Raw genomic sequence first — 25,053 nt, 5'->3', positions numbered from 1 at the left:
GTACTCACCACTTCTGGTAGCTGCAGTACTCTGGGCTTAATTGAAAAGCCCTAAATCACTGTCCCTGGGTGAAAGGGTTTATTGAAACCAGAGGTACATACCTGCCATTCTGTCTTTGCTTAGAGCAGAGGATCTGAGGTACCTACCTTTGAGAGATGACTTAAGCACTTACAAGTTCCTCCCTATGTGGATGAGCATCAGTCTGTGATGGAACAGAATCTTACATGTACTTTCGTTGGCAGTGTGAATACCTGCCTGACGCCCAGATATCTTTAGCTTTACCCCTCTCTAACATCACCGCTACAGTTTTATCTAATCATGTTGTTTTGAGTTTCTGAAGCATGCAGGGACGCACGAAAGGCCATTGTGTTTGAGTTCACATTCTTCATCAAATGTTTGAAAGTAAAACCTTCATACCGAGGCACATAATAAGAACCAGTTGAGTTACAGGAAATGGGAGAGGGGAAGACATGAGAGGAGGAGAAATGTAGCGTCTAGACACCCCCTGTGTTTGTAAACACCTATCTGCGTGTAACTCTCACCCATGAGTCATGGGTCATGGCTCAGTTTAAGATTAAGGACCTTCTGGCCTTAACTAATTAGCTTCCTATCATGTGAAAGGAATCCAAAATAAATGTCAAGACTGATATGTAACATTTAAACACAATGAAAACTTGTATAATGCATTGAGCATCTAGGCCTATTTAATTGACAGCCTATTATGTACAGTAGGGGTGGCAGTTTGCAATGATTTATTTAAACATTTGAATATGTTACTGTAGTCTTACAGAAGAACAATCTTTCAGCTAAAGGATTTGCCACTCAGTTTTCAATTCCCTTGCTCTCATCCAGACTGATCACATATGGGGCTGACTACCACAGCAAATCGTCTGTGTTGTGACTGTCTTAGCATATCTGGTTTAAAAAAATGAAGCAATTGAGTAGCTCCTATTAAAACCACATTGGAAAAAAAAGGGGCATGGGAGCATGTAAGCCACACTGCGTTGAAAGGTTCATTGAAAGTCCTAGAAATCCCAGGGGGAAATCATGTCACTCTTTCATAAGATGTCCGATTTAGCACTGAAGGACCCAGTTCCATTCGAAATAGGACATTCTTTTTGCCAAAGGACAGCTCCACAATACTCTCTGATATTCCATATTCCAAAAGAAGCGGCCCATGGCATCCCTCTGTCAAGTAAATGTTTTCCAGAATGAAAACTTCACCAGATGGAAATCTGTCCAATCTAGTGGTCCTGTGTGTTGGGTATTTGGGCATCTGTCTTTCATGTGTTCTAGGGCTTGAGATGGAAGGAAGGTAAAAACAACTATGACATAACCCATTTCCTGTCACGACTCACGACTGGAGCAAGAAAACAAAGCAAAGCATGCCTACTTCCTGGTGGCAGCTTAGTACTTCCTGTGTCCTAATCATCCCTGGAGACTTGAGTTAACAGCTTGAGTTGAGCATTTGTCTGCTGTTTAGAATAGCCTTGTGGTGTTTGTTTTGATTATAGTAATTACTTGCACAATTTGTCTCTGTCTGATTTGGTCATGTTTCTAGTCTCACATTTTTCCTACAGTTGCTTTGAGCTCCACACCTTCTTTTTAACGATAGATACTGTCCATAGTTCTGATTAAGTGCAGTGTTGGGAAAACATGAGAAATATATCACCTGACATACCATCTCAGGAAACAGATGTCCTGCGGTTCAACAGAGCCCTTCTTCCTCTCTCCCTCCTCCCTCTTTCCTTCCATCAGTTCCTCTCTCCTTCCTGCCTTCTCTTTTTCACATGCACTTCATGATAATGCAGAAACAAATAGTCAACGACGGCTCTTTTTTTTTCTGCTGGGCTATCACTTTCCTCCAGAGCTGTCCAGTCGGGATGACTTTGTCATGCTCTCCTGCCTCTCTCATTTCCATATCATGTACAGAAAGGGGCCCGCGAGATGCCTTGAGGCCAATAGGAGAGCAGCATCTGTGCCGTGTGCCTTCCTAACAACCCTCTCCTCCACGCTCCACAGTCCAACAAGGACACGCAAACCTGGGAACAAATATGTTGAGCTTCACTTGCCTGACTTGAGCGGCGTGGCGTGCAAGTGTTGTATAATTGTGACCAAAGTGATCAAGAGGATGTATGCTTGGAATACCTCAGGGCCTCACAGGGCCAGTAGAAATGGCACGTTTGTGAATTGTAGTAGTTGGGTCTGTGCTCAGATGAGGAGTAGAGTTGTCGTGTTGTTCTGACATCTGATTAGTATGAGGGAAAGGGCTGGAACATCGCAGTAACAAGCAGCTATGTCCCATGTTAGCATACAGGCAGACACCTGTCTTCCTTTGGCCCTCCTATCAGTGGCGGTCAGTGCCATTTAAGATGAAGAGGACAATGATTTTTATATGAGCATGTCCTTATTTCTATTACAGCGTATCGGATGACTGTCATTCATATTCCAATAACCCAGCTCAATGTAATATCGATAGGTTTAGGCTACTACATTAGAGGTCGACCGATTAATCGGAATGGCCGGTAATTTTGGATGCCGATTTTGCCGATTAATTATTATTATTTTTTTTTACACCTTTATTTAACTAGGCAAGTCAGTTAAGAACACATTCTTATTTTCAATGACGGCCTAGGAACGATGGGTTAACTGCCTTGTTCAAGGGCAGAACAACAGATTTTTACCTTGTCAGCTCAGGGATTCAATCTTGCAACCTTACAGTTAAGGAGACTTGATTACACACAGGTGGATTGTATTTATCATCATTAGTCATTTAGGTCAACATTGGATCATTCAGAGATCCTCACTGAACTTCTGGAGAGAGTTTGCTGCACTGAAAGTAAAGGGGCTGAATAATTTTGCACGCCTAATTTTTCAGTTTTTGATTTGTTAAAAAAGTTTGAAATATCCAATAAATGTCGTTCCACTTCATGATTGTGTCCCACTTGTTGTTGATTCTTCACAAAATACAGTTTTATATCTTTATGTTTGAAGCCTGAAATGTGGCAAAAGGTCGCAAAGTTCAAGGGGGCCGAATACTTTCGCAAGGCACTGTATATATTTCACAATTTAAATTTGTATGAAATTCACTGAGGTGAATGGTCCTCCCCTTCCTCCTCTGAGGAGCCTCCACTAACTCCTACCAATCCCATATGGAGAGGTACCTTCCTTTTCTGCTCTCTGCTTTGTTTAGTACAGTTGTGGACTGGACAGTGTTTCCATCCTGGACATCTGTCTCTAAGAAGAACAGACCACCACAAAGAAAGAAGGCTTCACAAACCTGGGAAGAGTAGTCTGTGTGCGTTGGAAGAATGCCATGGTCTGGATCTGCAGTCCGCGGTGGGAGAACAAGCAACATATTGGACCTGGTAGGGGGCATAGGACAGGAAGACAAACACAAACCAGGAATTGTGCTGATTGCGCATTATGCACATATGATCCCATTCTCTCTCCATGCAATATAGACTCAAAAGCTATATTTTCTAAAAGAACTGCAGTAACACATACTACTTGCACACAGACACTGATACCATACCGGCCACTGCTCATTAAGGCGGGGAGCTATTCATCATGGCCTAAAAAGGTTTTGCATTCACGCCTCCACCTTCGGAATGAAATCGGTCATGCCACATGTTCTTTCCTAAGTCTTGTCTGAGGGGTAGCCTTGGAATGAGGCAGTTCCCTGGGTATTGTGATGCTCACCCTTCTCTGATTGGGTGAGTAAACCAGTCAGTGTTGTTGGGTCTTTGGGGTGTGATTGGTTGCATAGTGCCGTACAAGCTGCACCGAGGCAGGCTGGATGGAGGGCTAGCTACTGTAGCTTTTTCCATGTGGAGGAGAGGTTAGAGATGTTGATTTAGACTGCCCCTGGAAGTAAAGATGAAACACTCAGTTTAATAATGTAGGGATGTGGGTTTGCTGTGTGTTTGGGCAGTGCATGCATGCGTGTGTCTCTCTCCATATGTTTGTGTTGTTGGGGTTAGAAGTTGTCTGTTTTCCCCCTCCACTGCCACCTCCCTTTCTCTGCTTAAGTGTAATCTGCTAATCCTGCTTTAAGTGCTGTCGTCATGGCAGCATTAAAGCTGGAATTTTGCTCTTTTTGTTATATCATCGATTTGCATCTCTTCCAGTCGGATTTTCCCACTTTTTATGCTTCTCGTTCCTGGATCAGTTCCCTGAAACACTTTTATCACAAGTGATGGCTGACAGATTGAAGGCATTATCAGGGACAGGGTCACACAGAGTGGCAACACAGCAGGGGTCTCGTAAATAAACTGAATATACATTCCAACGATTCTGGAATGGATGAGAGGAAATTCCCAATGTCTCCGATTACATACTTCAGAAAAATAACTGAAGGCCTGTGGTATCACACACTCAGTTTATCTGTTGCTGATGTTCAGATTGTTTGGTGCATAGATGGAATGTTCTGGCATACTTTTTGTCAGACTGACGGGCACACGATGTTACATATGGTTTCACCTGGCATTTGACCCCAACTCACAGCTCTTTGAGTCCAGGTGAAACTGAAAGTCACATTTTTGGTCTCATCCAGGTGTTGAGGCATTCCTTTGAGTTTCTGTGAAGCTGCTGCAGTGCAGATGGTCTGGTGTGTTGTCCGGTTATGAAACCTGGAGGAGAGGTCCAGATCTGGGAGATGTTAATGTGTGCGTGTGGCTGACAACCTCCTTATGGCTGTCTTATGGGGCATTACCAGCAACCTCTCATCTTAAGATACTTCTCAGGATAGAACTCATCTCTCATCACTCTCTTTGGGATGTTTTGATCTCAATGTGAGCGTTTCCAACTCCCCAGCCTCCGGCCCAAATCTTGCTGATAGCCTACTCAAGGGAAGGCTGTACTAACAAAACAATGTTTTGCTGTCCATAGTGACAAAGCTCTGGAAGGTTTCCATTTTGAGAATTGTACTTAGTTATCATTCTGAATTTATTGGCCTATACAACAAAAAAATTGGGCCACTTAAATCATTGTATTTGACACATTGCCTTTTTACATCTAGAAATTAATGCATGTCAAATCTAATTTTATTTTATCACGTGCCGAATACAACAGGTGAAATTATTACTCACAAGCCCTAACCAACAATGCAGTTTTAAGTAAATATATACTAAATAAACTAAAGTTTAAAAAAGTAACACAATAAAATAACAATAACGAGAGTCACTTTACCCCTACCTACATTTACATATTACCTCAATTACCTTGACTAACCTGTACCCCGCGCATTGACTCGGTACCGGTAGAATCGTAGAGAGGCCTGTCAGTCTCTGTTAACCTAACACCCCTAACCTTCCTTTTTCTATCTCTCTGTTCCCCCTGTCTCAGACACTACCACCTTCACATTTTTCACACCAATCATGATCCACCCAAAATGATCACCCGATACTGTACAGTACAGCTGTGCTATCTTAATTTGATCCTTCTGTTGTCACAGATAATAAAAAAGTATTCTTAAATCACTAATTTCCACTTTAAAATGTCAGACTTGATTTATCCTAACTAAAAATGGATCAACCCCTAGAAAAATGTCCATTAATTATAATCCACATAATAATTTGCATTTCTTGTTGCTGCAGGCTTATTTTCCTGCTGTGAGAAACTGGTCAAATTATAATAGTACATCTGTACGTCAATAGCACTTATGCATAGATAATGAACAGAGAGTAGCAGCAGTGTAAAAAAAATGAATAATAATAATAATAATTGATATGCTTGATGTTGGTAAATGTTAATCAAGGAACATCTATTAGTTTTATAGTTCAACCTCACAGTTCTTGTACTTCTTGTATCTCAGTCAGCAGTGTCACAACATGGTCCTTAAACCGCCTCGGTGCTTTTTTCCTACTGCTTCAGGCAACCAACTTATACCAGCTGTAATAAACTAAAGTCCTTTCAAATTTAGTAACCATGATAGTGTTTTATCACGCACTTGGACAGATTGTATATTCACGCCTGAGGAAGTATGCAGCGTTAAGAAGTGGTATTGGCTCACACTGTCCTGGAGGAGTCTCTTGCCTTGCAGAAACTGTTCGAGGAGGTCACCGGAGGTCAGCTATATTGACCTTTGGAGGCCTGTCATGCTCAATGCTGTTGATTGCTATTAACCCGCTCCACTGGGTACTAGTGCTGTAATGCCTGGCTCTGCTGGAAGCCAACAGATGCTCCAGGCTTGCTGCTCACTGAGGTATTACTCATGCCTGACCACACTCACTATTTACCCCCTAATGTTGTTTGAGTTTAAATGAATTGAAGCAGTGTTTTAGTTTGAATACTTAGGGGAAAGTTTGGATAGCTGGTTACATCGCTGCATAAATGTATTGGCGTACAGTATAGAGTGACAATTGGTTCCATCATGATTGGTGTTTCAATTGATTGAAGCCATGTTTGACGTGTACTATTATAATTTGACCAGTTTCTCACAGCAGGAAAATAAGCCTGCAGCAACAAGAATGGCAAATTATTATGTGGATTATAATTAATGGACATTTGTCTAGGGGTTGATCCATTTTTAGTTAGGATAAATCAAGTCTGACATTTTAAAGTGGAAATGACTGATTTAAGAAGCCTTTTTTATTATCTGTGACAACAGAAGGATCAAATTAAGATAGCACAGCTGTACTGTACAGTATCGGGTGATCATTTTGGGTGGATCATGATTGGTGTGAAAAATGTGAAGGTGGTAGTGTCTGAGACAGGGGGAACAGAGAGATAGAAAAAGGAAGGTTAGGGGGTGTTAGGTTAACAGAGACTGACAGGCCTCTCTATGATTCTGCTCAGTGATGTGTGGCAGCCTGGCAGCAGGACCATGACATGGGCACTGTGGGGTCGGGGTAGACACTAGACAGGTGGGGGTGGACCCTGTCCCTTTGGGGGTACCCAGGCAGGGTGCCAGATGGGAGATGGTATGCCATGGAGCCTACCGACAGGAAACTGCCAGGGCCACGTTTGTTCCGCTGACAACCCGCATCTCAGCTCGACCTGGGCAAGCGTACATTCCTCAAAGTGATAGGCTTCAGAGGGGGTCTCTCACACACATATACCCAAGACACACACATACACACATTCTCTCTTTCTCTCTCACCTCTCGCTCTCTCTCTATTCCACCTTCTGTCCCGTTCTCCCGCGGTCTAGCGCGCACTATCTTTCTCTTTCTCCCTCTGTCTGTCTCGCTCCCCCATCAGTCTTTATTCCTTCTTCCCGTAACTCCCGGTGAGGCGTGCAGGATTCCTCCCATGCTGAGGGGATTAAGAGCCTGGGAGGGCATCAGGGATCTGATTGGTGAGGACCTGCTCTTGTTCCTATTGGATGGGCTTGGGACAGTACAGCAGTGGTGGGCTCTCAGAGCCAACGGGAGATTGGACAGGACAACAGTGGGCTCCACTGTGGTTGTGTAACTAACCTCAAATCCAGGGAGGAACATCCTTTAGCATCAGGTACGAGTTAGCGAGGGAATTCCACTGGTTTTTAGAGTTAGATTTCCACAGATTGACAGTCCCTACTCTCTCTAAGGGTTTTGAATCTGTGAAAAGCTTTGACCTTTGGAGCGAAGCACCGGCACTTAGAGGGTGGGAAAGTCAAACGCAGGCAACGCAGCGGAGCAAATGTTTGTCACATGCTCCCGTTGCATTTTATATCAGACACGCACTGCGGGGATGTCGACCATCTGAGGCAGCAGCGGAGGCGACACAGAGACAATCTGACTGTCAGCTTTGTCTCTCTCAGGGGTTCGATGGAAACACTCTACCAACCTTCTAATGTCCCGCACACAGCACCTTTCTGTTGTTTACTCAGTAGACAACTCAAGACTCCATTTAGAAATCAGGAAATGAGAAGGCCTGAGGAGCATTTTCATGTTTTGTCTCACTCCTTCCTGCTCTTGTTTCCCACAGGTCCTGTGGCACCTGGACATCTTTCGCCGGAGCTTCCGGCAGCTGACCACACACAAGTGCATGGAGGACTCGTGTATCTTCTGTGCCCTGAAGGTAAGAGTCTAGACTTGTGGGTGGAGAGAGGATGGGGCCTGGGGTTGGAGGAGTTGATTCACTTATTCACCAATCCTTTCCAGGTAATGCCTTCCAAAGAATGCAGATAGAGGATGGTTATTTTGATATTGGACTGTTGCGTTTATTTTAACAGTAATAAATCTAGGAGGTTTTTTTCTCAAGTGACTTTTGTGGATTTAGCTGAGTGCCCCCAGAGAGATGGAGGACCATGCCTTTGAATGTGAACATGTGTATCTCAGCATGTGAATTGTCAGTAAGTAAGTCATCTACCCTGGTGTGGACAGGCAGTTGTTGGATGCCTGGCCACTGGTTATGGATTATGTACCATGGATCTCTCTCTGACTGTCAGACTCCTGAACAGCTAGTCAAATGGCTACCCAGACTATTTGCATGGCCCCCTCCCCCTCTGGAACGCTGCTGCTACTCTCTGTTATTATCTATGCATAGTCACTTTAATAACTCTACCTACCGGTACATGTACATATTACCTCAATTACATCGACACCGGTGCCCCCACACATTGACTCTGTACCGGTACCCCCTGCTATATTGCCCTGCTATTGTTACGTACTGCTGCTCTTTAATCATTTGTTATTCTTATCTCTTACTTTTTTTTTTTTTGTATTTTCTTAAAACTGCTTTGTTGGTTAAGGGCTTGTAAGTAAGCATTACACTGTAAGGTCTACCTGTTGTATTTGGTGCATGTGACAAATACAATTTGATTTGATCTGGACAGACTGCTGAATGTAGATCATTGGCTTTAGCCAGCTTCCCCCTCTTTTTTCTTTCTGTCTCTCTTTCTCCCCCTTTCTCTCTCATTATGGCTGCTCCCTCCAATCCCCCCTCTCTCATCGCTCTTTGTTTTATTATTACATTCCATCTAATGTGCAGGAATGCCACTGGCACTCTCCATCAAACGTTCAATACCTCAGTTGGGAATGAGATGCTCTCTCCTGTGCTTTCCCCTGTCCGTTTGTCTCTGTCGGTCTGTCTGTCTGTGAGGAGTGGGACTTGACTCAATGGTTCTCTCTCTGTTTCACCGTGATGGTCCGTCTCGCTGTCTTAACGTGTCCGTGACCATCTCCTTCTCACTGTGACCAATGACCATTCTCTATATATCTCACCATGACCGTGTATTTCTGTCTGAGTGTGGTCTATCTAACTTAGTTGTTACGCAGTACTGGGCTCTTTGTCGTGCATTCCAAATCTCTGTCCGATTGTCTGTTTCTTTGTCTGGCTGGCAGAACCAGACTAGCTTTGCCTCTATTCTACTTTCATTACACCACCAGACTCATTCTGTGGGCCAGAAGTGATTTTTTTCCCTGTTTTGATCCCTGATTCGATGTTAAGGAGGAGGTGTCACAAACTCACACACACCCGAGGTGACAGTCAGGCTGCGTAAATGCCTTTTGAGTGGCTGCAGGATGGCACTTCACACACTCAGCCGTGTGGGATTTTTTTACCCCCAAATGCAGATTTAATGAGCTCTTGTGAATCTGAGTGGTGTGATCTGTGATGCATTAGGGCTGCAGGGCCATCAGAGGGGTTTGATGGTGACATTTGAAGGCATTTCTGATTCCTTTGTGGGTCTGTGGCAGGCAGGCAGGCAGGCAGGCAGGCAGGCAGGCAGGCAGGCAGGCAGGCAGGCATGGCTTAGAGCAGTTGAATCTGGCCAGCTGGCAGGACTTGGAGAGTGAAAGAGCCCTGTGGGTTCAACGAGGCCATCCTTTTAGCTACTGGCTAACTAGGTCTGGTCCTTTTGACTGTGACCGGTTAGCTGGTTTCACACTTGTGTCTACTGTACCTCAGTGTGAGTCATAGTCATTGTAGGCTTAAGTGTACTTCTGCTGCTCCCTCTGTACTTTCTCTCTTTCACTCCATCTCCCCCCACCCCCCTCTCTCTCCTGTTCTCTCTCCCCCTCTTCTCTCTCCATCTCTCCCTATGCTCCCTTTTCCTTTTCCTCCATCGCCCTCTCTCTCCCTCCCTCTGGTCTCCCTCTCTCCTCTCTTTCTCTCCCTCTCTCTTGATGTTTCAGCCTTATCGGAATTCACCAGGGCTCATTTGAGGGGTCGATTACAGGGCATTTCTGCCAGGCATTTAATTTGAGAAGAATTATTAGGCTATGATCATTTATCCTCTCCCCACTTCTTTCTCTGCCGCTCCTGTTCTCTCTCCCTTACCTCACCCACCTCTTCTCTTCTCCTCTCGCTCTCTCTCCTCCTTGCGCAAGATAAATTGAGGTGCAGCGGCAGGGCAAACGTGTGTATGTGTGTGTGCGTGCGTGCACAACTGCATGCACACCTGTGGGTGTTTGTGTGCCTGCATGTGTCTGTGTCCGCTTTCCCAATAAACACCCACATTGTTCAGGGTGTTTTTTGATTGAGGAAAGAGAAAGACATTATAATGGGCCATCTTCTCTCAGTAAGTCTAGGTTGTGGTATGAGAATAGTCCATTCGTAAGGATGTCTTGCACCTGAACGTGTCATGCCCTGGTGAATAGCTGAATACTCGGAGGCGGTACAGTGACAGTGGGAAGTACAAAGCTATAATACTTTCCCCTATGGCTGTTAACTCGTATGTTTTACATTATGGCTGTTAACTCGTATGTTTTACATTATGGCTGTGATGAAGTGTTTGGGTTAAAGGGATAATCCACCCCCAGAAATAAAATCCTGAAACTCCTGTCAATTTGGTGAAGGCCTATGTTCTATCGGTGGGTAAAATACAATCTTCCCCACATGGTTTAACTTCGAAGTGGTCCGCCTGTGAAAATCAGGAAATCGTGTAGGAACCTGTCATAGCTATATAATTCTCGTCACGGAAGATACTGGATTACACACTATCCCATTTTACAATGCTATTAAAACAATTGCCTGCACTCCAGATCACCCAATCAACCAATAGATGGTATGGCCATGCTTGTCTAGAACACATCCGTCCGTTAATATCGTCATGACAAAGTATAGATTTAGTTTAGATGTGCTCAATCTAAACAGTGTACTAAATTATTCACCTCCGTTTGTCCTTCAAGTACCATGTCGCAATTTGCCCTGTCTGTAGGAAACCGAGATGTTACAGAAAGGAGGAGATAGTAATTCCATTGGGCAATGAATGGAGAAAAGCCCCACCCAACTGACTGTCGACCAATCGCATGCACGTTGTCATGCTGCGTCACGCGGTTGCTAAGCTAATCATCACGCAATCCAATTCTAATGTAGTTTCCCCATCTCAAAATGATCTCTGTGGGAAAGGAATGTAATGCTGCTCTCGCTCTGGGAAGAGATGCCATTTATATCTCAGTGTAAGAAATGAACTGTAAGTTGAACTTAGAGCTAGCTAGCTACTTCACATGCTGATATTGGCTTTGGTATTATTGTGTGTATGTTTTCTAGCTAGCTACCTAGCTAGCCAGCCAGCCCAGGGAGAGAGAGAATATTGCATGTTGGGTTCTGTAGTAGACTTGAGCTGCAATAGATTTCCAAAAACGATTTTCACAGGTTTCTACCAATCTTGTTCTTATGACAAAATTAAACATTTGTTGCAATTTTTTCTCTCTCTACATATTAGTGTTATTTAGCACTGTTTAACACTGTTAATAATAGGAATTTGTGGTTTGGGGTGGATTATCCCTTTAAGGAGGCAGCAGGCTTCCCATCAGAAACAGTTCAGAACAGTTTGTGCATATATTATGATTACATTTTGTGATGTTTTGTTCGTTTTGGTATTCTACAAGTTTTTTTTCTGGCTCTTCGTGTACATGCCATTTTTTTCTTGAGGCAAGCCGAAATCAGTAGCCAAAGTCTACGCCCCTTTGTCTGTGATTGGTCAACCGTAGGGATTCTTCAATTAAGTGTTTGTTGTCATTCGACGAGAGACAACACTTTTTCATGCACATTTGGTCATTTGAGAAATTCTGCATCAAACATCTTAGTTAGATGTAAAAATTGTCGACTAAGATCTCGGCAAAAACGTCAAAAATAATGACAGATTTCTTGAGTTATCTTTATTTTGAGTAAGTCCTCTTAAGATGTACAAACAGTACTAATAGCTGTTTTTTTCTTATTTTTCAAGCGGCCTGATTCACGCAGTCTCTGAACGGTTGATGTTGAGATGTGTCTGTTACATGAACTCCGTGGAGCATTTATTTGTGCTGCAATCTGAGGTGCAGTTTACTCTAATGAACTTATCCTCTGCAGCAGAGGTAACTCTGGGTCTTCCTTTCCTGTGGCGGTTCTCATGAGAGCCAGTTTCTTCGTAGCGCTTGATGGTTTTGGCGACTGCACTTGAAGAAACGTTAAAAGTTCTTGAAGTTTTCCACATTGACTGACCTTCATGTCTTAAAGTAATGATGGAATGTTGTTTCTCTTTGCTTATGTGAGATGTTCTTGCCATAATACGGACTTGGTATTTTACCCATACCATGTCACAACACAACTGATGTTATGGTGAGTGAATGAGGACCCAAAAGCGAACTAACTTAAACAGAGCTTCTTTAATAACCAAACATAGGTAGGCTCAGATAGACCGGCAGATTCCGACAGGACAGGACAAGGTTACAGCAAACATGACGATAGTCTGGCTCAGGCATGAAACACAACAAACAAGAATCCGACAAGGACAGGAACAGAAACAGAGAGAGATATAGGGACCTAATCAGAGGGAAAAAGGGAACAGGTGGGAAACGGGGTGAATGGGTAGTTAGAGGAGACAAGGAACAGCTGGGGGAAAGCGGGGGAGAAAAGGTAACCTAACAACGACCAGCAGAGGGAGACAGGGTGAAGGGAAAGGACAGAGACAAGACACAACATGACAGTACATGACAGTACCCCCCCACTCACCGAGCACCTCCTGGCGCACTCGAGGAGGAAACCTGGCGGCAACGGAGGAAATCCTCGATCAGCGCACGGTCCAGCACGTCCCGAGAGGGAACCCAACTCCTCTCCTCAGGACCGTACCCCTCCCAATCTACGAGGTACTGGTGACCACGGCCCCGAGGACGCATGTCCAAAATTCTACGGACCCTGTAGATGGGTGCGCCCTCGACAAGGATGGGGGGGGGGGGGGGGGAAGACGAGCGGGGGCGCGAAGGACGGGCTTGATGCAGGAGACATGGAAGACCGGGTGGACGCGACGAAGGTATCGCGGAAGAAGAAGTCGAACTGCGACAGGATTAATGACCCGAGAAATACGGAACGGACCAATGAACCGCGGGGTCAACTTGCGAGAAGCCGTCTTAAGGGGAAGGTTCTGAGTGGAGAGCCAAACTCTCTGACCGCGACAATATCTAGGACTCTTAGTTCTACGTTTATTAGCAGCCCTCACAGTCTGCGTCCTATAACGGCAAAGTGCAGACCTGACCCTCTTCCAGGTGCGCTCGCAACGTTGGACAAAAGCCTGAGCGGAGGGGACGCTGGACTCGGCGAACTGAGATGAGAACAGCGGAGGCTGGTACCCGAGGCTACTCTGAAAAGGAGATAGCCCGGTCGCAGACGAAGGAAGCGAGTTGTGGGCGTATTCTGCCCAGGGGAGCTGTTCTGACCAAGACGCAGGGTTACGAAAAGAAAGACTGCGTAAGATGCGACCAATAGTCTGATTGGCCCGTTCTGCTTGACCGTTAGACTGGGGGTGAAAGCCGGAAGAGAGACTGACGGAAGCCCCAATCAAACGGCAAAACTCCCTCCAAAATTGAGACGTGAATTGCGGACCTCTGTCCGAAACGACGTCTGACGGAAGGCCATGAATTCTGAAAACATTCTCGATGATGATTTGTGCCGTCTCTTTAGCAGAAGGAAGCTTAGCAAGGGGAATGAAATGAGCCGCCTTAGAGAACCTATCGACAACCGTAAGAATAACAGTCTTCCCCGCTGACGAAGGCAGTCCGGTGACAAAATCTAAGGCGATGTGAGACCACGGTCGAGAGGGAATAGGAAGCGGCCTGAGACGGCCGGCAGGAGGAGAGTTACCGGACTTAGTCTGCGCGCAGACCGAACAAGCAGCCACGAAACGACGCGTGTCATGCTCCCGGGTGGGCCACCAAAAACGCTGGCGAATGGAAGCAAGCGTACCCCGAACGCCAGGGTGGCCGGCTAACTTGGCAGAGTGAGCCCACTGAAGAACGGCCAGACGAGTAGGAACGGGAACGAAAAGAAGGTTCCTAGGACAAGCGCGCGGCGACGGAGTGTGAGTGAGCGCTTGTTTTACCTGCCTCTCAATTCCCCAGACAGTCAACCCGACAACACGCCCCTCAGGGAGAATCCCCTCGGGGTCAGTGGAGGCTACTGAAGAACTGAAGAGACGAGACAAAGCATCAGGCTTGGTGTTCTTAGAGCCCGGACGATAAGAAATCACGAACTCGAAACGAGCGAAAAACAGCGCCCAACGCGCCTGACGCGCATTAAGTCGTTTGGCAGAACGGATGTACTCAAGGTTCCTATGGTCAGTCCAAACGACAAAAGGAACGGTCGCCCCCTCCAACCACTGTCGCCATTCGCCTAGGGCTAACCGGATGGCGAGCAGTTCGCGGTTACCCACATCATAGTTACGTTCCGACGGCGACAGGCGATGAGAAAAATACGCGCATGGGTGGACCTTGTCGTCAGAGAGGGAGCGCTGAGAAAGGATGGCTCCCACGCCCACCTCTGACGCGTCAACCTCGACAACGAACTGTCTAGAGACGTCAGGTGTAACAAGGATAGGAGCGGATGTAAAACGATTCTTGAGGAGATCAAAAGCTCCCTGGGCGGAAACGGACCACTTAAAGCACGTCTTGACAGAAGTAAGGGCTGTGAGAGGAGCTGCCACCTGACCGAAATTACGGATGAAACGACGATAGAAGTTCGCGAAGCCGAGAAAGCGCTGCAGCTCGACGCGTGACTTAGGGACGGGCCAATCAATGACAGCTTGGACCTTAGCGGGATCCATCTTAATGCCTTCAGCGGAAATAACAGAACCGAGAAATGTGACGGAGGAGGCATGAAAAGTGCACTTCTCAGCCTTCACAAAAAGACAATTCTCTAAAAGGCGCTGGAGGACACGTTGAACGTGCTGAACATGAATCTGGAGTGACGGTGAAAAAATCAGGATATCGTCAAGGTAAACGAAAACAAAGATGTTCAGCATGTCTCTCAGGACATCATTGACTAATGCCTGAAAGACAGCTGGAGCGTTAGCGAGGCCGAAAGGAAGAACCCGGTATTCAAAGTGCCCTAACGGAGTGTTAAACGCCGTCTTCCACTCGTCCCCCTCCCTGATGCGCACGAGATGGTAAGCGTTACGAAGGTCCAACTTAGTGAAAAACCTGGCTCCCTGCAGGATCTCGAAGGCTGAAGACATAAGAGGAAGCGGATAACGATTCTTCACTGTTATGTCATTCAGCCCTCGATAATCTATGCAGGGGCGCAGAGACCCGTCCTTCTTCTTGACAAAAAAAAACCCCGCTCCGGCGGGAGAGGAGGAGGGGACTATGGTACCGGCGTCAAGAGCTACAGACAAATAATCTTCGAGAGCCTTACGTTCGGGAGCCGACAGAGAGTATAGTCTACCCCGGGGGGGGGTGGTTCCCGGAAGGAGATCAATACTACAATCATACGACCGGTGTGGAGGAAGAGAGGTGGCCCTGGACCGACTGAACACCGTGCGCAGATCGTGATATTCCTCCGGCACCCCTGTCAAATCACCAGGCTCCTCCTGTGAAGAAGAGACAGAGGAAACAGGAGGGATAGCAGACATTAAACATTTCACATGACAAGAGACGTTCCAGGAGAGGATAGAATTACTAGACCAATTAATGGAAGGATTATGACAAACTAGCCAGGGATGGCCCAAAACAACAGGTGTAAAAGGTGAACGAAAAATTAAAAAAGAAATGGTTTCACTATGATTACCAGAAACAGTGAGGGTTAAAGGTAGCGTCTCACGCTGAATCCTGGGGAGAGGACTACCATCCAGGGCGAACAAGGCCGTGGGCTCCTTTAACTGTCTGAGAGGAATGTCATGTTCCCGAGCCCAGGTCTCGTCCATAAAACAGCCCTCCGCCCCAGAGTCTATTAAGGCACTGCAGGAAGCTGACGAACCGGTCCAGCGTAGATGGACCGACAAGGTAGTGCAGGATCTTGAAGGAGAGACAGGAGTAGTAGCGCTCACCAGTAGCCCTCCGCTTACTGACGAGCTCTGGCCTTTTACTGGACATGAAGTGACAAAATGACCAGCGGAACCGCAATAGAGACAGAGGCGGTTGGTGATTCTCCGTTCCCTCTCCTTAGTCGAGATGCGGATACCTCCCAGCTGCATGGGCTCAGCACCCGAGCCGGCAGAGGAAGATGGTAGTGATGCGGAGAGGGAGGCGACGGAGAGCGCGAGCTCCTTTCCACGAGCTCGGTGACGAAGATCAACCCGTCGCTCAATGCGAATAGCGAGTTCAATCAAGGAATCCACGCTGGAAGGAACCTCCCGGGAGAGAATCTCATCCTTTACCTCTGCGCGGAAACCCTCCAGAAGACGAGCGAGCAAGGCCGGCTCGTTCCAGCCACTGGAGACAGCAAGAGTGCGAAACTCAATAGAGTAGTCTGTTATGGATCGATTGCCTTGACATAGGGAAGACAGGGCCCTGGAAGCCTCCTCCCCAAAAACAGATCGATCAAAAACCCGTATCATCTCCTCCTTAAAGTCTTGATACTGGTTAGTACACTCAGCCCTTGCCTCCCAGATTGCCGTGCCCCACTCACGAGCCCGTCCAATAAGGAGAGATATGACGTAGGCGACACGAGCAGTGCTCCTGGAGTAAGTGTTGGGCTGGAGAGAAAACACAATATCACACTGGGTGAGGAACGAGCGGCATTCAGTGGGCTCCCCAGAGTAACACGGCGGGTTATTGATTCTGGGCTCCGGAGATTCGAAAGCCCTGGAAGTGGCCGGTGGATCGAGGCGGAGATGGTGAACCTGTTCTGTGAGGTTGGAGACTTGGGTGGCCAGGGTCTCAACGGCATGTCGAGCAGCAGACACTTCCTGCTCGTGTCTGCCTAGCATCGCTCCCTGGATCCCGACGGCTGAGTGGAGAGGATCCGAAGTCGCTGGGTCCATTCTTGGTCGGATTCTTCTGTTATGGTGAGTGAATGAGGACCCAAAAGCGAACTAACTTAAACAGAGCTTCTTTAATAACCAAACATAGGTAGGCTCAGATAGACCGGCAGATTCCGACAGGACAGGACAAGGTTACAGCAAACATGACGATAGTCTGGCTCAGGCATGAAACACAACAAACAAGAATCCGACAAGGACAGGAACAGAAACAGAGAGAGATATAGGGACCTAATCAGAGGGAAAAAGGGAACAGGTGGGAAACGGGGTGAATGGGTAGTTAGAGGAGACAAGGAACAGCTGGGGGAAAGCGGGGGAGAAAAGGTAACCTAACAACGACCAGCAGAGGGAGACAGGGTGAAGGGAAAGGACAGAGACAAGACACAACATGACAGTACATGACAACTGATTGACTCAAATGCATTAAAAAGGAAATAAATTCCACAAATTAACTTTTTAAACTTTAAATTAATTCCAGGTGACTACCTCATGAAGCTGGTTGAGAGAATGCGAAGAGTGTGCAAAACTGTCATCAAGGCAAGGGTAGCTACTTTGAAGTATCTAAAATAAAAAATATATTTTGATTTGTTTAACACTTTTTTTGGTCACTACATGATTCCATATGTTTTATTTCATAGATTTGATGTCTTTAATATTATTCTACAATGTAGAAAATAGTAAAAATAAAGAAAAACCCTTGAATGAGAAGGTGTGTCCAAACTTTTGACTGGTACTGTAGATAAACTCTTTTGCTAAATAGTATGGTCTACAGCTTATCATGAGGTATTCTAACTCGGGCGCACAGAACCTTAACAGAAAAAGTTTCAAGATGATCCGAAAAAAGGTGTTTTACAAAAACGTTCCTAAAAAACTTTATGGATGTTACATTGCCTGTAAGAGTCACCCCTTCTATCTATATAACACTGTAGAACACGCAAAATAAACTAAATGAACTTTATTTGTAGATGGTCAGATTGACTTTCCCATGGAATTGACCATATACTAATCAACAGTATATTTATTCTAAGGATGAAGACTTTATAAAACACTATAAGTGAGTGTTAACTTGATGTGAAGGATATTTGCCAGCTTCCGGTTGCAGTCAAAATACAGTGCATTTGGAAAGTATTCAGACCACTTTACTTTTTCCACATTTTATTACGTTACAGCCTTCTTCTAAAATGTGTTAAATTGTTATTTTTTTACCGTCATCAATCTACTAACAACAATACCCCACAATGACAAAGCAAAAACAGTTTTTTAGACAGTTTTGCAAATTTATAAAGATATCACATTTACACAAGTATTCTGACCCTTTACTTTGTCGAAGCACCTTTGGCAGCATTTACAGCCTCGAGTCTTCTTGGGTGATGCTACAAGATTGGCGCACCTGTATTTGGGGACTTCCTCCCATTATTCTCTGCAGATCCTCTCAAGCTCTGTCAGGTTGGTTCAATCCTGTTCAAGTCCGGGCTCTGGCTGGGCCATTCAAGGACGTTAAGAGAATTGTCCCGAAGCCACTACTGTGTTGTTTTGGCTGTGTGCTTAGGGTTGTTGTCCTGTTGGAAGGTGAACCTCATCATCATCATGGATCTATCTGTACTTTGCTCTGTTCACCTTTCCCTCGTTGTTTTCCTGTTGGAAGGTGAACCTTCGCCCCAGTCTGAGGTGCTGATTGCTCTGGAGCAGGTTGTCATCATGGATCTCTCTGTACTTTGCTGTGTTCATTCCCTCTATCCTGACTAGTCTCCCAGTCCCTGTCACTGAAAAACATGTCCACAGCATGATGCTTTCACCACCATGCTTCACCGGAGGGATGGTGCCAGGTTTCCAACCGGCATTCAGGCCAAAGAGTTCAATCTTGGTTTCATCAGACCAGAGAATCTTGTTTCTCATGGTCTGAGAGTCCTTTGGGTGCCTTTTGGCAAACTCCAAGTGGGCTGTCATGTGCCTTTTACTGAGGAGTTGCTTCCATCTAGGCACTCTACCATAAAGGCCTGATTGGTGGAATGCTGCAGAGATGGTTGTCCTTCTGTAAGGTTCTCCCATCTCCACTGAGGAACTCTGGAGCTCTGTCAGAGTGACCATCCCCCGATTGCTCAGTTTGGCCGGGCGGCCAGCTCTAGGAAGAGTCTTGGTGGATCCAAACTTCTCCCATTTAAGAATGATGGAGGCCACTGTGTTCTTCGGGACCTTCAATGCTGCAGACATTTTTCGTTACCCTTCCCCAGATCTGTGCATCGACACAATCCTGTCTCGGAGCTCTATGGACAATGGCTTGATTTTGCTCAGACATACAATGTCAACTGTGGGACCTTACATAGACAGGGGTGTGCCTTTCCAAATCATGTGCAATCAATTGAATTTACCACAGGTGAACTCCATTCAAGTTGTTGAACAATCTCAAGGATGATCAATGTAAAATGGATGCATCTGAGCTCAGCTTCGAGTCTCATAGCAAAGGGTCTGAATACTCATGTAAATAAGGTATTTCTGTTTTTTATATTGAATACATTTGCAAAAACTTCTAAAAACGTGTTTTTCGCTTTTTCATTATGGGGTATTGTGTGTAGATTGCTGATTATTTGTATTTATTTAATGAATCTTAGAACAAGGCTGTAACGTAACAAAATGTGGAAAAAGTCAAGCGGTCTGAATACTTTACGTATGCACTGTATGTGAACCCTGTGAATTTATCAATCAATCAATCAAATTTATTCAAGAAGCCCTCCTTACATCAGCTGATGTCACAAAGTGCTGTACAGAAACTACAGAAACCCAGCCTAAAACCCCAAACCGAAAGCAATGCAGGTGTAGAAGCACGGTGGCTCGGAAAAACTCCCTAGAAAGGCCAGAACCTAGGAAGAAACCTAGAGAGGAACCAGGCTATGAGGGGTGGCCAGTCCTCTTCTGGCTGTGCCGGGTGGAGATTATAACAGAACATGGCCAAGATGTTCAAATCTTCATAGATGACCAGCAGGGCCAAATAATAATAATCACAGTGGTTGTAGAGGTTGCAACAGGTCAGCACCTCAGGAGTAAATGTCAGTTGGCCTTTCATAGCCTATCATTCAGAGTCTCTAGAGAGTTGAAAACAGCAGGTCTGGGACAGGTAGCACGTCCGGTGAACAGGTCAGGATTCCATAGCCGCAGGCAGAACAGTTGAAACTGGAGCAGCAGCACGACCAGGTGGACTGGGGACAGCAAGGAGTCATCAGGCCAGGTTGTCCTATAATTTCTTTGTGCGATTCCTTTTAACTCCAGAGAGTGTTCATGTTACTGACCCTGCTGTGTTATTGTGTTTCTTGTTGTTTCTAGAGTATCTTTGCCCAATTCCAGTTTAGCAGTGAGAAGGTGTTGCCGTCTGACGCGCTCCGCAGCGCCCTGGCCAAGACCTTCCAGGACGAACAGCGCTTCCAGCTGGGCATCATGGACGACGCTGCAGAGTGCTTCGTAAGAGACAACCCTCCCTCACTCTTCCACTCTTCCTCTCTCACCTCCCTTATTCCTCCATACCTACTTACCTTATCCCTCACTTCTCCACGTACATTACCCTTCATTCTTCCACTCCTGCTTATTTTCTTTATATACATCTACAGTTGAAGTCGGACGTTTACAGTCATTAAAACTCGTTTTTCAACCACTCCACAAATTTCTTGATAAAAACTACTAACATCTACTTTGTGTAATGACACAAGTTATTTTTCCAACAATTGTTTACAGACAGATTATTTCCCTTATAATTCACTGTATCACAATTCCAGTGAGTCAGAAGTCTACATACACTAAGTTGACTGTGCCTTTAAACAGCTTGGAAAATTCCAGAAAATGATGTCATGGCTTTAGAAGCTTCTGATAGGCTAATTGACATAATTTGAGTCAATTGGAGGTGTACCTATGGATGTATTTCAAGGCCTACCTTCAAACTCAGTGCCTCTTTGCTTGACATCATGGGAAAATCAAAAGAAATCAGCCAAGACCTCAGAAAAAAAATTGTAGACCTCCACAAGTCTGGTTCATCCTTGGGAGCAATTTCCAAATGCCTGAAGGTACCACGTTCATCTGTACAAACAATAGTACGCAAGTATAAACCCCATGGGACCACGTAGCCGTCATACCGCTCAGGAAAGAGACGCGTTCTGTCTCCTAGAGATGAACGTACTTTGGTGCGAAAAGTGCAAATCAATCCCATAACAACAGCAAAGGACCTTGTGAAGATGCTGGAGGAAACAGGTACAAAGTATCTACAGTGCCTTGCGAAAGTATTCGGCCCCCTTGAACTTTGCGACCTTTTGCCACATTTCAGGCTTCAAATATAGAGATATAAAACTGTATTTTTTTGTGAAGAATCAACAACAAGTGGGACACAATCATGAAGTGGAACGACATTTATTGGATATTTCAAACTTTTTTAACAAATCAAAAACTGAAAAATTGGGCGTGCAAAATTATTCAGCCCCCTTAAGTTAATACTTTGTAGCGCCACCTTTTGCTGCGATTACAGCTGTAAGTCGCTTGGGGTATGTCTCTATCAGTTTTGCACATCGAGAGACTGACATTTTTTCCCATTCCTCCTTGCAAAACAGCTCGAGCTCAGTGAGGTTGGATGGAGAGCATTTGTGAACAGCAGTTTTCAGTTCTTTCCACAGATTCTCGATTGGATTCAGGTCTGGACTTTGACTTGGCCATTCTAACACCTGGATATGTTTATTTTTGAACCATTCCATTGTAGATTTTGCTTTATGTTTTGGATCATTGTCTTGTTGGAAGACACATCTCCGTCCCAGTCTCAGGTCTTTTGCAGACTCCATCAGGTTTTCTTCCAGAATGGTCCTGTATTTGGCTCCATCCAGCTGTCCCATCATGTTTAACCATCTTCCCTGTCCCTGCTGAAGAAAAGCAGGCCCAAACCATGATGCTGCCACCACCATGTTTGACAGTGGGGAGGGTGTGTTCAGCTGTGTTGCTTTTACGCCAAACATAACGTTTTGCATTGTTGCCAAAAAGTTCAATTTTGGTTTCATCTGACCAGAGCACCTTCTTCCACATGTTTGGTGTGTCTCCCAGGTGGCTTGTGGCAAACTTTAAACGGCACTTTTTATGGATATCTTTAAGAAATGGCTTTCTTCTTGCCACTCTTCCATAAAGGCCAGATTTGTGCAATATACAACTGATTGTTGTCCTATGGACAGAGTCTCCCACCTCAGCTGTAGATCTCTGCAGTTCATCCAGAGTGATCATGGGCCTCTTGGCTGCATCTTTGATCAGTCTTCTCCTTGTATGAGCTGAAAGTTTAGAGGGACGGCCAGGTCTTGGTAGATTTGCAGTGGTCTGATACTCCTTCCATTTCAATATTATCGCTTGCACAGTGCTCCTTGGGATGTTTAAAGCTTGAGAAATCTTTTTGTATCCAAATCCGGCTTTAAACTTCTTCACAACAGTATCTCGGACCTGCCTGGTGTGTTCCTTGTTCTTCATGATGCTCTCTGCGCTTTTAACGGACCTCTGAGACTATCACAGTGCAGGTGCATTTATACGGAGACTTGATTACGCACAGGTGGATTGTATTTATCATCATTAGTCATTTAGGTCAACATTGGATCATTCAGAGATCCTCACTGAACTTCTGGAGAGAGTTTGCTGCACTGAAAGTAAAGGGGCTGAATAATTTTGCACGCCCAATTTTTCAGTTTTTGATTTGTTAAAAAAGTTTGAAATATCCAATAAATGTCGTTCCACTTCATGATTGTGTCCCACTTGTTGTTGATTCTTCACAAAAAAATACAGTTTTATATCTTTATGTTTGAAGCCTGAAATGTGGCAAAAGGTCGCAAAGTTCAAGGGGGCCGAATACTTTCGCAGGGCACTGTATATCCACAGTAAAAACGAATCCTATATCGACATAACCTGAAAGGCCGCTCAGCAAGGAAGAAGCCACTGCTCCAAAACCTCCATAAAAAATCCAGACTACGGTTTGCAACTGCACATGGGGACAAGATCGTACTTTTTGGAGAAATGTTCTCTGGTCTGATGAAACAAAAGTAGAACTGTTTGGCCATAATGACCATCGCTATGTTTGGAGGAAAAAGGGGGAGGCTTGCAAGCCGAAGAACACATCCAACTTATTGTGGGAAGCTTGTGGAAGTCTACCTGAAACGTTTGACCCAAGTTAAACAATTTAAAGGCAATGCTACCAAATACTAATTGAGTGTATGTAAACTTCTGACCCACTGGGAATGTGATGAAAGAAATAAAAGCTGAAAGAAATAATTCTCTCTACTATTATTCTAACATTTCACATTCTTAAAATAAAGTGGTGATCCTAACTGACCTAAGAATTTTTACTAGGATTAAATGTCAGGAATTGTGAAGAACTGTGTTTAAATGTATTTGGCTAAGGTGTACTTCAACTCTATGTAAAAACAGAAGAGCTAAGAGATCAGCTAAAAGGGATCTCATAGCTAAATGCTGTATGTTGAAACCAGACATTTGCAGTAGCATAACATTTACAAAACAGTGACAGAGTCACTATTTTCTTTGGGAGAACAAAGGAAAGGTTGGGAAGTGTTTTTCACTTTGGGAAGCTGTAGTGCAGAGTTCTGTACAGGGCCTTTTCCTGATCCCACCGACAGTAAGACCACCTGGTCTCTAAACTACCACAAAGAAACCAAGGAGCCTGCTCTCCTCCGCTGGCCGCCGTCCCTCCTTCTCCCCTCTCAGAGGTGCATGATTGTAAAGAATCATTTATTTCCTCCTTACCAGCTAATCTTATAAGCAACGGCATTGGGCAGCCAGCCAGAGGATTGTTCCTTACCCTGTATCTCTATCTGGGCTTGTTCTCTCCTCTCCACCTCTCTTCCTTCTTTCCTATCTCTCCTCTCTCCCCCTCTTCTGCTTGTTTAGCAGCCCTTGTGTTCTGCTGACAACCGGGAACATACAAAAACTGCAACTTGGGTGGGTTTTTGAATGTGTATTATTCGAGGTGCTTGGCTGCGGCTGCAGTCCGGAGGCAGAGAGATGGTGGGTGCGGAGCAGATGCTAACTGTACACTGGACCCTCCCCGTGGAGACCCTCTCTCTGCGGTGCTGCAGAACTCTGCTGTCATCCCACCGCCCAGAGGGCTCCTGCCTGCAGTTAGAGTGATCAATCAACCAGTAAATTATCCCAGTATAACCGACCACAGCCTCTGTGATTCACTGGACTTCAGTGATAGAAGTTTTCTCAAGATTCTTTCAAAAGGATATTTTCTTTGTGTGTTGGTTTTGTCATGACGTAGTCGTGTGATTAAGTAAAAAACTATATGTGGACAAGCACACACACACTTGCGTACATGCACAATTACACACACACACAAAAAACGGGCATAACGCTAACGTGACTGTCTCTACCTGTTGCCCCCACAGGAGAATATCCTAATGCGGATCCATTTCCACATCTCAGACGAGACCAAAGAAGACATCTGCACAGCCAAGCACTGCATCCCACACCAGAAGTTTGCCATGACACTCTTCGAACAGGTGAGCACAAACACAAGCATCAGTACAAATACAAGCCAAAGTAAATTTTTTATATTATCACAGTCAATCCAAACATTTTTAATCTCAGAATTGATCCGCCCATCCATTTCTATTTTAATTAACTGAAGTGAAGCCATCTCTGCTTATCATAGTCGCGTAACTTGATGTGTGTGTGTGTGTTTGCAGTGTGTGTGTGGCAGCTGTGGGGCCTCCTCTGACCCACTGCCCTTTATTCAGATGGTGCACTACATCTCCACCACCTCCCTCTGGTAAGTAACCCTCTGACTGGGGAAACAGCACTGAGCCCACTGGGACTGACTAGCTCTGACTGGTACTAACGAGTGTTCTGACTGGTACTAACGACTGTTCTGACTGGTACTAACTAGTGTTCTGACTGGGACTGACTAGTTCTGACTAATGTTCAGATTTGTTTTCA

At 45.2% G+C, this 25,053-nt stretch overlaps 1 protein-coding gene across 7 annotated transcripts in view; it reads left to right on the top strand.

The window, feature by feature from the left end:
* The window catches only part of LOC110527734 (inactive ubiquitin carboxyl-terminal hydrolase 54), a 116,038-nt gene that overhangs the window by 62,867 nt on the left and 28,118 nt on the right, over window positions 1-25,053 (top strand). For 6 of the 7 annotated variants that reach the window (XM_036983445.1, XM_036983442.1, XM_036983455.1 and 3 more), the window contains exons 3-6: window positions 7,911-8,003; window positions 20,419-20,553; window positions 24,504-24,617; window positions 24,804-24,886. In XM_036983445.1, coding sequence (XP_036839340.1) covers window positions 7,911-8,003; window positions 20,419-20,553; window positions 24,504-24,617; window positions 24,804-24,886 — 425 coding nt within the window. Of the gene's footprint in view, window positions 1-7,326; window positions 7,455-7,910; window positions 8,004-20,418; window positions 20,554-24,503; window positions 24,618-24,803; window positions 24,887-25,053 lie in introns of those variants that run through there. The other variant, XM_036983461.1, reaches the window with a different exon arrangement.

This window comes from Oncorhynchus mykiss, chromosome 1, assembly GCF_013265735.2.
Source record: "Oncorhynchus mykiss isolate Arlee chromosome 1, USDA_OmykA_1.1, whole genome shotgun sequence".
Lineage (NCBI taxonomy): Eukaryota > Metazoa > Chordata > Actinopteri > Salmoniformes > Salmonidae > Oncorhynchus > Oncorhynchus mykiss.
Note: the sequence above shows the minus strand (reverse complement) of the source record. Positions and strands in the feature narration are given on the sequence as shown.